At 42.5% G+C, this 12,577-nt stretch overlaps 1 protein-coding gene across 5 annotated transcripts in view; it reads left to right on the top strand.

Moving 5' to 3' along the window:
• The window catches only part of KIF21B (kinesin family member 21B), a 212,120-nt gene that overhangs the window by 83,249 nt on the left and 116,294 nt on the right, over nucleotides 1-12,577 (top strand). For all 5 annotated transcript variants that reach the window (XR_014224915.1, XM_082245371.1, XM_082245372.1 and 2 more), the window contains exons 5-6: nucleotides 8,083-8,214; nucleotides 10,062-10,199. Coding sequence is in view for 4 of the 5 variants with exons in the window: in XM_082245371.1 (XP_082101497.1) it covers nucleotides 8,083-8,214; nucleotides 10,062-10,199 (270 nt within the window). In the remaining variant the exon portion in view is untranslated. The remainder of the gene's footprint in view (nucleotides 1-8,082; nucleotides 8,215-10,061; nucleotides 10,200-12,577) is intronic.

The following is a 12,577-nucleotide window of genomic DNA, read 5'->3' as shown; positions in this document are numbered from 1 at the left end:
CTCTGTCTGTACTGTGGGGGAACTGGACATTTTCTGCGTACCTGCCCCGTGAGACCCAGTAAGTCACGCTCGCAGTTTTTTATGAACTTTCAGAACCCTGGTTTATCCCAGACTTATGTCACCCTCTCTGTCTCCTTACAGCTAATGGAAAAGGAAGTTCATCTACCAGCAATTATTGATTCCGGAGCCTGTAGTTGTTTTCTAGACACTTCACTGGCCCAAAAACTGCACATTCCACTGCAAACCAAAGAACAAGGCCTCCAAGTCTACCTGGCTGATGGGTCTCTCCCTCGCTCTGGATTTGTCACACAACAGACAAGGCCCATCCTTGTCACCACGGACTCCGGCCACCAGGAGCTTCTAAGCTTTGACATCATCTTCTCCCCCATGTTCCCCATCATTTTGGGGCTCCCCTGGCTACAGGCACATGAACCTGACATCAATTGGAACAAGAAGAAAGTCTCCTTTTCCTCTCCCTACTGTTCCCAGCATTGCCTTCCTCCAGCTCCAGCCGCCTGTTTAACCGTAGCACCTACACCTGACAATCTCCAGCACGTCCCTCCGGTATATCTTGAATTTAGAGATGTCTTCGATAAACAAAAAACTGATTGCCTACCACCTCATCGGTCTTACGACTGCCCCATTGATTTGCTACCTGGTTCTGAAATACCCTTTGGCCGTATCTTTCCACTATCAGAGACTGAACTAGCGGCTCTTAAAACGTATATTGATGAGAACTTGGATAAGGGTTTCATTCGTCCATCATCTTCACCGGCCGGAGCCGGCATCTTCTTTGTGGAAAAGAAAGATGGTTCCCTAAGACCATGCATAGACTATAGAGAACTGAACAAAATAACGATAAAAAATCGCTATCCTCTTCCACTTATCCCAGAGTTGTTTCAGCGTTTCCGTTCTGCCCGAATCTTCTCCAAGTTGGATCTGCGAGGTGCCTATAACCTCATCCGAATCAGGCCTGGAGACGAATGGAAGACTGCCTTCAGGTCCAGGTTTGGACATTATGAATATTTGGTAATGCCCTTTGGGTTGTGTAACGCCCCGGCCACATTTCAGCACCTGGTAAACGACATCTTTCGAGAATATCTGGACAATTTCCTAGTTGTTTACCTGGACGACATTCTTATTTTTTCTGCCACCATTGAGCTACACCGGGTTCATGTAAAGACAGTCCTTGCAATTCTCAGGAGACACAAATTGTACCTTAAAGCAGAGAAATGCGAATTCGAAAAATCTGTTGTGCAATTCCTAGGCTTTATCATTTCTACCAACGGGGTCGCAATGGATCCACAGAAGGTCAAGGCAATTCAGGAGTGGCCGGCTCCAGTAGACAAAAAGGGGGTACAGCGGTTTATCGGATTCGCTAATTTTTACCGGAGGTTTATCGTTGGCTTCTCATCCATTGTTGCACCCATCACCCAACTAACCCGCCAACATAGTCGTTTTCAGTGGTCCCAAGAGGCCCAGGAAGCTTTTACCAAGCTCAAAGCCCTGTTCACCTCTGCACCAATCCTACGGCATCCGGATCCAGCCCTGCCATTTGTGTTGGAGGTAGATGCCTCGGAAACCGCCACTGGAGCCATCCTCTCCCAGAGACAGGGCCCCAAGGCTCTCCTCCATCCTGTAGCTTTCGCATCTCGGAAACTAAGTTCCCCGGAAAGGAATTATGATGTGGGAGACCGGGAGCTGTTGGCCATCAAGTTCGCTCTGGAGGAGTGGAGATATCTGTTGGAGGGTGCTTCCCATTCCATCATGATCTTCACCGATCATAAAAACCTAGAATACCTCAGGACAGCCAAACGCTTAAGACCCAGGCAAGCCCGGTGGGCCCTCTTCTTTTCTAGGTTCAACTTTCATATCTCTTATAGACCTGGCCTCAAAAATGGGAAAGCAGGCGCACTCTCCCGGATGTTCCCTGAATCTCCCCAGTCAACGGAACCTAGCACCATCTTATCTCCACAAAACTTCCTTCTGCTCACAGACACTGATCTTATGACCACCATCAAGTTGGCATCCAGCCATTGTACTGACCCAGAAATATCCTCCTTGGAGAAACGAGATGACTTGTTCTGGTCCCAAGGAAGAATTTTCGTCCCACCGGAGGCTAGACCCATGACGTTAAAGTTGCTTCATGACCATAAACTGGCTGGTCACTTTGGGACTCAAAAGACTTTGGAATTGGTTGCCCGTTCTTTTTGGTGGCCTGGTTGGAGGCAGGACTGTAAAGAGTATGTCCTCTCTTGTATTTCTTGCCAGCGCAGTAAAGTGGCTAACACCAAATCTTGGGGATTACTTAGACCTTTACCCATTCCAGAACGCCCATGGGCTGAAGTTTCTATGGACTTCATTGTTGATCTTCCTCCCTCGGAAGGTTTCACCTCCATTCTGGTTGTTGTCGACCGCCTTTCCAAAATGGCACACTTCTTGCCCATGGTGGGCACCCCCTCTGCTTTGGAGACAGCTAACATTTTTATCAAAGAAATAATAAGGCTACATGGAGTACCCGACAGTGTTGTTTCTGACAGAGGGGTTCAGTTCACCTCCAAATTTTGGAAAGAACTTTGTAAAGCACTACAAATAAAGGTCTGTCTCTCCTCTGCGTATCACCCTCAAAGCAATGGCCAGACAGAGAGAACGAACCAAACTCTGGAGCAGTATCTCCGCTGTTTCTCTTCTGGCTCTCAGGATGACTGGTCCTCTCTGCTACCCTACGCGGAGTTTGCGTATAATAATTCAGTTCATTCAGCCACCAACCAAACGCCCTTCTGGTCTAACTTTGGGTTTCACCCTTCTTTCCTTCCAAACGCTACCCCTGAATTATCTGTTCCTGCTGTCCAAGATCGCATAGCCTCCATCCAACAGAACTTTCAAAGGATTCAGGAAACCATGCAAAAGGCCCAGGATGACTATAAGAAGTACTACAACAGGGGAAGGAAGGAGAACCCGGTTTTCAAGGTCGGTGAGGAAGTTTGGTTATCTTCAGCTAACCTCAAATTACCTTTTCCCTCACGGAAGTTGGGCCCAAAGTTCATAGGGCCGTTCAAAATCAAGAGGATGGTTAACCCTGTGGCCTTTGAATTGGCCTTACCCAGCTCTTACAGGATTCATTCTGTCTTTCATGCATCCTTACTAAAACCAGTGATTCCTAGCCCCTTCCCAGGAAGAGAGGAGCCGCCTCCTCCACCGGTCCAGGTGGATGGAGAAAATGAATTTGAGGTTGAAGCCATACTGAACTGCAGGAAGAGGGGTAGACTTCTCCAATACCTAATCAAGTGGAAGGGGTACCCACCTGAAAACAACTCTTGGGAACCCTCAAGAAACATACACGCCCCTCGCTTGATCCGAGCTTTTCATGTGAATCACCCGGAATTGATGTCCAGTTTGGGCGTCCAGAGGCCGCCCCTCGGGGGGGGGCACTGTCAGAGAAACCTTCAGCTGCAGACTGGTCATCACATGACAAGCACCACATGACTTCCACATGACTTCCTGGCTGCCTATAAAAGCTGAGCAAGTGCTCAGAGGAATTGCTGGTTTGTCTTTCAGCTTCCTGTACCTGAGTTCCTGTTTCCTGTGTGATCGTTTACCTGCTGTGACCCGGATTGACCCTGACCTGCTCTGCTCTTCTCCTGGACCCGACCTTGGCTTGTTTTACGGACTTTGCTTTTGCTTACCTGTGTTTGACCCTCTGCCTGCGACCCGGATTTACCTTCAGTCTCCTGTGCCTTGACCCTCTGCTTGTGACCAAGTCTTGTCTCCTATCTCCAGTGCCTTGACCCTCAGCCTGTGACCTGGATTGTCTGCTTACCTGTGTTTGACCCTCAGCCTGCTCCGGACTTTTACTGCTGGATCCTGATCAGTCTCTGCTCCAGCTCTACAGGACCTCCACGCAAGCTCTACCCTGCCTGCTGGTAGCTTGTGCCTCTTTGTGCCATCCACCCTCTGTATCACCTCCAGAGGGGCGGAGTGCGCTTAGTCGCAACAGCGAACCGCTCTCGGCATCTCGGCCTCGGTGAGTACCTCTATTCTGATAGAGAGAGGGAATAAGCCCTAGTGGAAAGTCCATAAATGAAAGAAACGTAATTATGACTCCAGAGAGATTTAATCAACCTAAATGGCAAGTAAATTTCAATTGAAGGTATTAGGAAAGAAATTGTCAATTTTGGGCATTCAAATTTGTTGAAAGTTGTCTAGATTGTTGTCCTACGCATCTGTAAGATTTTCAAAGAACATAATTACATAAACTCTGTTCTGAAATTCTGTATAGGACAGTGATGGGGTTATCTACCCATTGAAAAGGGTCATTTACTACATGGGTATTACTACAACATTTCTGTTTTTTGCAAAAGAGGCGATTCACCCAGAAGTGTCTGTCTAGCTCTGTATCCCATGTTTGTATACATGGATCCAAATAGTTTGCACATCAGGACAATACCACCAAATATACTGTACCTAAAGGTGCCCTGTATAGAGCAGCCTTTAAAACAATTTGCAGGCTAAGAAGGAATTGGAATGGATATGCAAGAGGAAACTTTAGTACACTTTTAGATAAAGCTTATAGTTAGCCCCTACAGCCAATTTTTACATACATTTGTCCAATAAGAGTTCAAGTCCTTAGCAGTTAGTAATTGTTGTAATTCCTGCTTCTGTAGGAAGGACGGGGGGCTTGGCTTGTCATGAAGGGAGATCGTAAATTTAGATTATAATTAAGATATGACACCTTGACCTTTGTTACAGAGGTAATACATTTTTAAGTAGTAGTATAATTATTATATCCTTCAAGGAGTAAAATGGGGACAATACCGCCATTTTCAAATATTTTTTTTTTTTTAAGCTCTGAATTAAGGTACTAGTATGTTTCTTCCACCAAGGAAAAGCTAGGAGATTTGAAATGCCCGGGAAAAAGAGGGTATCCACAAAAGAGTGCAGAGCTGTTGGGAGAAACCAGTTTCCTTTAGCTCTTGACCCTCAAAATGAGATGTGATTGATTCTGACCTTTATCCCGTTTGGACAGGCACAACAGATTGTGTATTCCTATTGGAGTGCACAAATATGTTCCTAAGGAAACCCAGAGTGTTCTCTGAAGTAGCATGGAGCGATTTGAGCTGTGCTATCTGTGCCAGAGCAATGGACTTCCTCAACCGGAATGTGTTGCAGCATTCAAAGCTCTGCTCCTTAAAGTGGTTCAAAAAGCAGAAGATTTTTTACCTTCTTGCATTCAATGCATGAAGGTAATAAATCTTCTGCATGCAGCTCTCTTATACTTACCTGAGCCCAATCTCAATCCAGCCATGTGCACAAGAGAAGCTGCTTTCTCAGTTCTAAATCCTTGTTGGACAGAGAGGCAGCAGCGGAAGCCATTGGTTCCTGCTACTGTCAGTTACAGCCAGTGAAGAGAGAGTGGGGGGCGGGGCTGAGATGCGCACTGTGTGTCAATGGACACACAGAGCCAGCTTGAGAGTGAGCATGCATGAGTCGGCAGGGGGGAGGAGCCAGGAGCGCCGACGGAGGAGCCAGGAGTGCCGACGGAGGACCAGGAAGAAGAGGATTGGGGCTGTTCTATGCACAGAGCAGGTAAGTTTAACATATTTGGTATTTTTAAAAAATAAAAAATCTGCCTCTGCAGCCACTTTAGGAATATGCAGTAGCATATTGGGTCAATTTAATGTTTATTTATATTCTGGCTTTATATTTGCCACATCTGAATAAGAATGTGTGATTGTAGAGTCTGAATTCAATAAATTAAAAAGGGACTATGCCATCTATCTCGATAAATTTAAGTCAGACCCCAAGTCCACTCACAGAACTACATGTCTTCTGCAAGCTGCAGAAAAACAAATGGGTACAACGCATGTTATACAGTAAGAGCCTTTTCACACTTTTTTTTTTAGCTTTTTTGAGTCATGTTTCACAGGTGCATGATTGGAGTCAGGCAACCTGAAAACACATCAAAAACGCATATGTGTTTTTACTGCATTTTATTAATAGAGCAGTGTTAAAGGGCCCGAAGGGTAATAATGAAGGTTTGCTATTTGCAAATAAATTAGACAGCAGAGGGATACGTATCAATAAATCCCAAATGTACTCCACAACTTTAAACTCAACCAGCTCACCTGTACTTGGCTCCAGACCATTTTAAAAATAGTCTCCCTTGTGTCCCTCAATCTCTCCACTACTTACATGGCAATGATATCCTTGGAATCCTCTAAGCAATAACATTTTTAAAATTGCGGATATAACAGGCCCCAATGGCTTCTTTGTGCCCTATTTGTCCCAAGTCATTAGCAGCATTCAAAAAAGTAAACACCACAGTATGTATGCTTCCAAAGCCTACCATCACTAATCAATTTAGACATAAAGATATTGACCAAAACAGGATGAATGAAAAAAACCTGAAGAGCTCAGGAAGAGCAGCTGTACTAACAACCCAACCCAATGTTAGTACAGCGATCTCCCCTGCTGAGCTATTGTGTTCTGACAGGGGGATAGAACCCACCCCCTGCCAGCTCTCTCAGCTATTGGCTTTTTCAGTCATGCCCCTTTGACAGAAAGCCGGCTTTTGTCAGACTGGCTGTCGTACACACGATCCAAATGTTTCTTTTGAACCAGCCAATGCCACCCGATATTCGTGCCGTGTGTACTGCCCTTAAGTGTGAAAGCAGCTTTATGGAGGGCTCAGAACAGTAAAGCCTCATTTACATTAGCGGCTTGAGGGGGGCCATAAAACCCCATTGTTTATTGTGCCCCATGATTGGTTACCAAATCACTTAAGTGACCCTCGCTGTTCAAAAGGTTGAGCACCCCTGGACTATATATTGGCCCCTATAGAATATCTGAGTATCAGTTTTTACTAAAATATCTACATTATAACAAGAGAAGGAACTTTACAAAGGGCGTCATCAGTTGTGTCCGTAAGCAGCATGATGTCTCTTTGTAGCACAGACAGTCAAAATACACTATTATATCTTTAAGACATGACCTATGAATCCCAGCAGGGTGGCATTTCCTCAGTTCCTAAAGCAGAGACTGAATAAACTGAAGCTTTTCCTCTTCTGTTCCTTCCCTTGGTGCTTTTAGAAAAATAGGTGTCAATAGTTTCAGATCAAGGATACACACTTGTGCTTAGTTGCTGTTATTACACCAGGGAAGACGCAGTTCTGTGCTTTATAGTGCCCTAGTTTGTACTACAAGAGCATGCTCTCTGATATGAAAGGCCCAAACTACTGGACGCATTTTTATTCCCAAAAACTCATAAGCACAGAGAGACATAAATATTGTATGAAAAGCAAAAATTCTGGCTACTTGATATTTGCATTCCAGGGCAACAAAGCTTCAGTGCATCTCAGAGATATACTTGTTTCTTTGTTTGCTGCATTATACTGTGTCATACATGTAGGATATTAGCAGTAGGATATGCATTACTTAGTTGGCATTATACAAAGGAAATTACCTTTTTTTTACTATTGTAAGTGGGATATATCATCCTTATTATACATTATAATACATATTTATATAATCATTTTATTTTAAGCAGAAATCCAGGAATATGAAAAAATAAAAATACCCAGGCAGTGGGCTCCCCTGCTCTGCAAGGGCTGAACACTAATTTTTGCCTGGAAAAAACAATTTTACTTACCTTATTCCTTGCTCATCTGGTAACCAGTTCTCACCTCTTCTCTTTAACGCTCCAGCTTGTGGACAGGCCTTTGGCATTCTAAATTACAAAATAGGACTGATGGTCCTGCATTGTACATGATGACGCCACAGCTGCCACCACTATCTGGAGCACCAAAGAGGACAGGCTGTTGGCAATTGGTCACATAGAAGGAGGGGCCTGTAAAAGTAAGTAATAAGAAAGTAAATGTGCTTTTTCCTGGAATTCCAGGGGGGGGGGCCCGGGGGGGGGGTCCCCACTGCCAGGATATTTTTTTTCATTTCCCTGAAGTTCATCTCTAACTGGTGTCTGATATTTTGCATTGAATACAAAAGCATGCACACATATACAGTACACAGATACATTTATAATAAAACCATATGTTCAGAGATGACACTCTTGTAATATTTTTTCAGCTTTTACAGTTGCTAAAGGAAGGTGCCCTCTCCCGTACCACTGCCAGCACCCAAATGAACTCTCAGAGCTCCCGTTCTCATGCAATATTCTCTGTCCATGTACACCAAACACGGGTTGCTGAATCATGCCCAGTAAGTACTACATTTATTGTTGTCTATTTTCTTAATTAGCATATTTGCTTCTGCTTTATGCATCTTTTACACAATACATGAAGGTAGCAACGTGACATTTTTAGATTTAAATTTATTTTTCTAGTTTTTGGTAGAGTGGATAATGGTTAGCACCTTTTATTGCTGTCTGTGTCCCCTTTTCACACACCAAGCTGGGAAATGAGGGAAAATCTAAAATGCTAGTGTTGTTACCAGACCAGGTATAGAGGGGAGACCAGTTCTATGATAACTGTAAAAGCTAGGATTTCCCATTTTTTTATGTAAGATTACCTTTTGCTTACTGTTTTATCTTCAGGACAGGAAGTTAGGGGAAATCTCTGACACGGAGACAAAGCCAATCCTGACAGAAGATATAACTTTTCTCCCACTCCACCTTAAACCAGAAAAAAAATGTAGTAGCCATTCTTCTTTTACAAGTGTCACTGTTGCTCCATAGCCAATCTAAGCTTGAGAAAGAAACGTTTGAATCTAACTGGTTAATGTGCAGAATTTTTTACAACAAAATATTAATGGTTTCTCTAACTAATATGGAGCCTATATGGGTCTTAAATACCCAGTGGAACCATGGTTACTGAGATGAAGTTAGAAAAATTGCCTGTCATTTCCAATGGAGAGAATTGTGCACAGGCGCAGCCTCCTAGCGAGCATTACAGTAGCCCATTCGCACTTGCAGATCTAGGCAAAGCCGAATGCATTATACACAGCACTGACTTTGAACTGCATCCATTAAAAGGCTCATTTGGGATTATTCAGAACAGTGAGGATTAGGATTTTTATTTTCGTTGTCTGTTAAATTCTAGACAGCCCAAAGCACACTGCTAAATTCCTGCTCTTCACATGTCCCCTTAATTACCTTGTTACAGAATAGCATGGGTATAACTATACTAACATGGGATAGTAATATTAGGTGGTGCTCTAGTCTTTTTTTTTTTTTTTTTACATATTCAGCTATTTAATGTGGGTCTCTTGATGACTTTACAAGTTTGCATGAATAGGTTATTGACAATCTACCATAATAAACAGCAGTTTATTGTTTCAAAATGCTCTACAGTAAACCCCCCTCCATTGCGGGGGTTACGTTCCGGACCCAGCCGCGAAAATTTAAAATCCGCGAAATAGAAAAACCCTATTAAAATGCATTGTAGGCATGTTTTTTTTACTGTCACTGTACGTGTTAAAGCATTTTAAGGTCTTTAAACACACTTTTAAAACAATAGAAACTCATTTAAACACATAAAAGATACTGAGAGACATAGCAAGAGCTATGGAAAACACAAAAATATTTAATTTTCAATGATTTATATAGTAAAATAACATTACAAAAAAAAAACGCAATATACCGGGACCGCAAAAACTGAACCGCGATGGAGCGGGGGTTTACTGTACATATTTTTAAAAAAAGCAGTTCATGCGCTCCAGTGAAAGGACTCTGCAGGCAGGGAAAAGTATTTTCTCTTTTACCTCTCCCCAGGGATCAGACTGGAACATTGTATCTATGTAGCAAGTCACAAGGTGAGATGCTGCAACAGGAGCGGATCTGTGTTGGATTTCTGAACACAGCCATAAACTGAACAGGCACCAGGATTTATGTGATTGTATTACCCCTGAGCCAGCATTATAGTCCAAGAAGTAAATGCTGACTCAGATAACATCTAAACAAAAATGGTGCAGTCCTTCCAAAGAGAAAAGCAGATAAATCTAGTGTCGCAGAGAGTACGGTGATCTCTGGGAGAGGCGTTAATCCTCACATTAATAAGTATGCTGCTTGAAAACTATTGTAGTTTTAATTATAAACTTTTGCTCTGCAGGCAGATGCACCTTCTTTGGAGTATGAAACCCTCACTGCAAAGTTTCATTTTGTGGACTTAGCTGGCTCTGAGCGTTTGAAGAGGACAGGAGCAACTGGAGAGAGAGCAAGAGAGGGAATCTCCATCAACTGTGGCCTGGTAAGATTGATTGTACTGTTTATGGCTACGATTTTGTAGAATATGGGATTTTCTAGTTGATCACCAATATGTCTTCAGCTACAGATAGAAAAATCAGTGCTAACACTAGAAAAAAACACTTTATAACCTCCTGTTTCATAAATACCCTACATTATCATATGCAGATAAAATGAGTGAGAATGGCGATGACCACAGAGCATCTTATTTTAGGTAAAGTGGAACTTTAGTCAGAAAATTAAGTCCTGCTAGATCGCCTTGGGCTGACCCCTTTTGCAGGTATAGCTATGTAAAACATTAAAAATAAGGGCCTGATTCATAGTACGGCGAATTGGCGTTTCGGCGTGATTTTGCGAAGCGGCGATTATTTAAGTCTGAAATTGGCATTCAAAGAACGGCGGGCGGAAAATAGCGCCTAGTGTGAGATTCATTAAGATGCAATATGGTCAGAGCGCGACTTAAAACCACGCCAGCTAAAAGCTCGACTAAAGTTTAGCCAAATTTTCCCCTGTACCCCCAAAAATCCCAAATCACTGTGGAAGGTGTGGAAGTCAATTTGGAGATGACTTGCGTTTAAAAAATCTCAAAAACTGACTTAGAAAGAGAGATATCTGCGAAAGTGTGGAAAGGTTAAACAGCTCCTCCAGCCGCGAGCTGCGAACTCGCGAATGTGCGCATGCGCAACGTCAAATTGGCTCAAAAAATTTCGCCAGCGCGATTTTGGGTCAATTTTTTTTTGAATACCGCTTGCAAATCCGCTGTCTCGCCCATAGAAAATGGCAAAAACCGGCGGAATTGGAAAAACATGCACACTTCCAACAAGGGATCCTTTAGTAAACACCATCACATTCCATACACCTTTCCTGCTAACTCCGAAATCATAGCAGTCAAATCTACAGTGTTTATATAGAACCTCCACATTCTCTGAAAAAACCCACAAAATATTACATTGGGGAATTGGTCGTCAGATAGAAAAAAAATAGATGTAAAACATATTTCAAAGAAAGATTATTAGCAGTTCACACATATCAAGGAAATGTCACAATTTTGACAATATTTTATGTGTTTCCAAAGAATGTTTTTAGAAATATATTGCAAATACTACCTTTTCTTCCATATGGGTATGGCCAAGTGTTACCATTTTACTACACATTTAACTGAAGGTATATATATATATATCCCTTATACTTGGCTAATTAGCAAAGTATGCCCAACAAACAAATAGAGCTTTAGCTCACAATATTGCTACATATTGACTTTATGGGGCATCTTTTGTATTTTGTTCATGTCTTTGGATTAAAAGTTTGCTGATACACATGCCTTTTTCAAACATGAACAAAATTAATGATGTCAACATTTGGAGGATTGGAGATATCCAAGTGTTGCCCATACAGAGGGCACCTTCCGGATTCGAACTTACAAACCTACAGCAGGAAGGCAGACTCCCTAATCATTGTGCTATTTCTCAGTGAGCGTTGGGTGTTTTCCTCATGCCGTCAAAATGCTCACATGGGAACAGGGGCCATTGAACTGAATAGGATTGGATTTTTTGCCTGTTTTGGGAGCTGATCCTTGAGCTGGACAAATCCCCCTCAAACGCCCCCAAACGGGCTACGTTCACATGTACGTGTTTGTGGTCTGTTTTTGGGGCTTTTGTAGGTGATTTCATATAACAATGCCTGCCCAAAAAATGCATGTCAAAACGCCTGGGAAAACGCCAGCCAAAATGCACATAAGAACGCCTGATATAATTGCCACGCCAAATTTAGGGATGTTCATGAGTGATGAGTCAGATTGTTGGCTTACATATCTGGTCAATCGTCACAATCTCACTTCTCAAATCCCAAAAGGTGTGTTTCAATTGTTTCCCTAAATATATATTTCTCTCTCTCTCACGTAATTGTATATATATGTATGTATTCCTGTATCTAAACATTCTAAATAATGACTAGCAAACTTCAAGAGAGAATTTTTTCAATTCACATATACTATACACACCTACATACATTTCTATTCCTCATTTCTATTTCCCTTGTTTTGGCAACTGAGCATGCTCCAAAACACACAGGATACACACAGTTAATTTTTGGACTGGGCGTTACCATTCTGGGTGTGTTTGCTTGGATTATATATAGCTCACTCAGACATCAGGAAAGATTTGACCTACGAAGAGGTCCAATATATTTGTGTGTCACATGTTTTATGGGTAACATTTTTGGCCCTTTGTTATTTATGGAGGTGAGATTTGGCTGTGTTGTGTGTTGACTCTCTGTAAGTATTTATTGCTGTTAACATAATTCTGTCAATCTGCACATGCATCTGTTGATTATGGGCTCTTTGTCGATGTATATGGTCTAAATGTTGTACAAAGGTTGTTTTGG

This window comes from Pelophylax lessonae, assembly GCF_965119305.1.
Source record: "Pelophylax lessonae genome assembly, chromosome: 2".
NCBI classification, from domain to species: Eukaryota; Metazoa; Chordata; class Amphibia; order Anura; family Ranidae; genus Pelophylax; species Pelophylax lessonae.
This window is presented reverse-complemented; position numbering and strand designations above follow the sequence as displayed.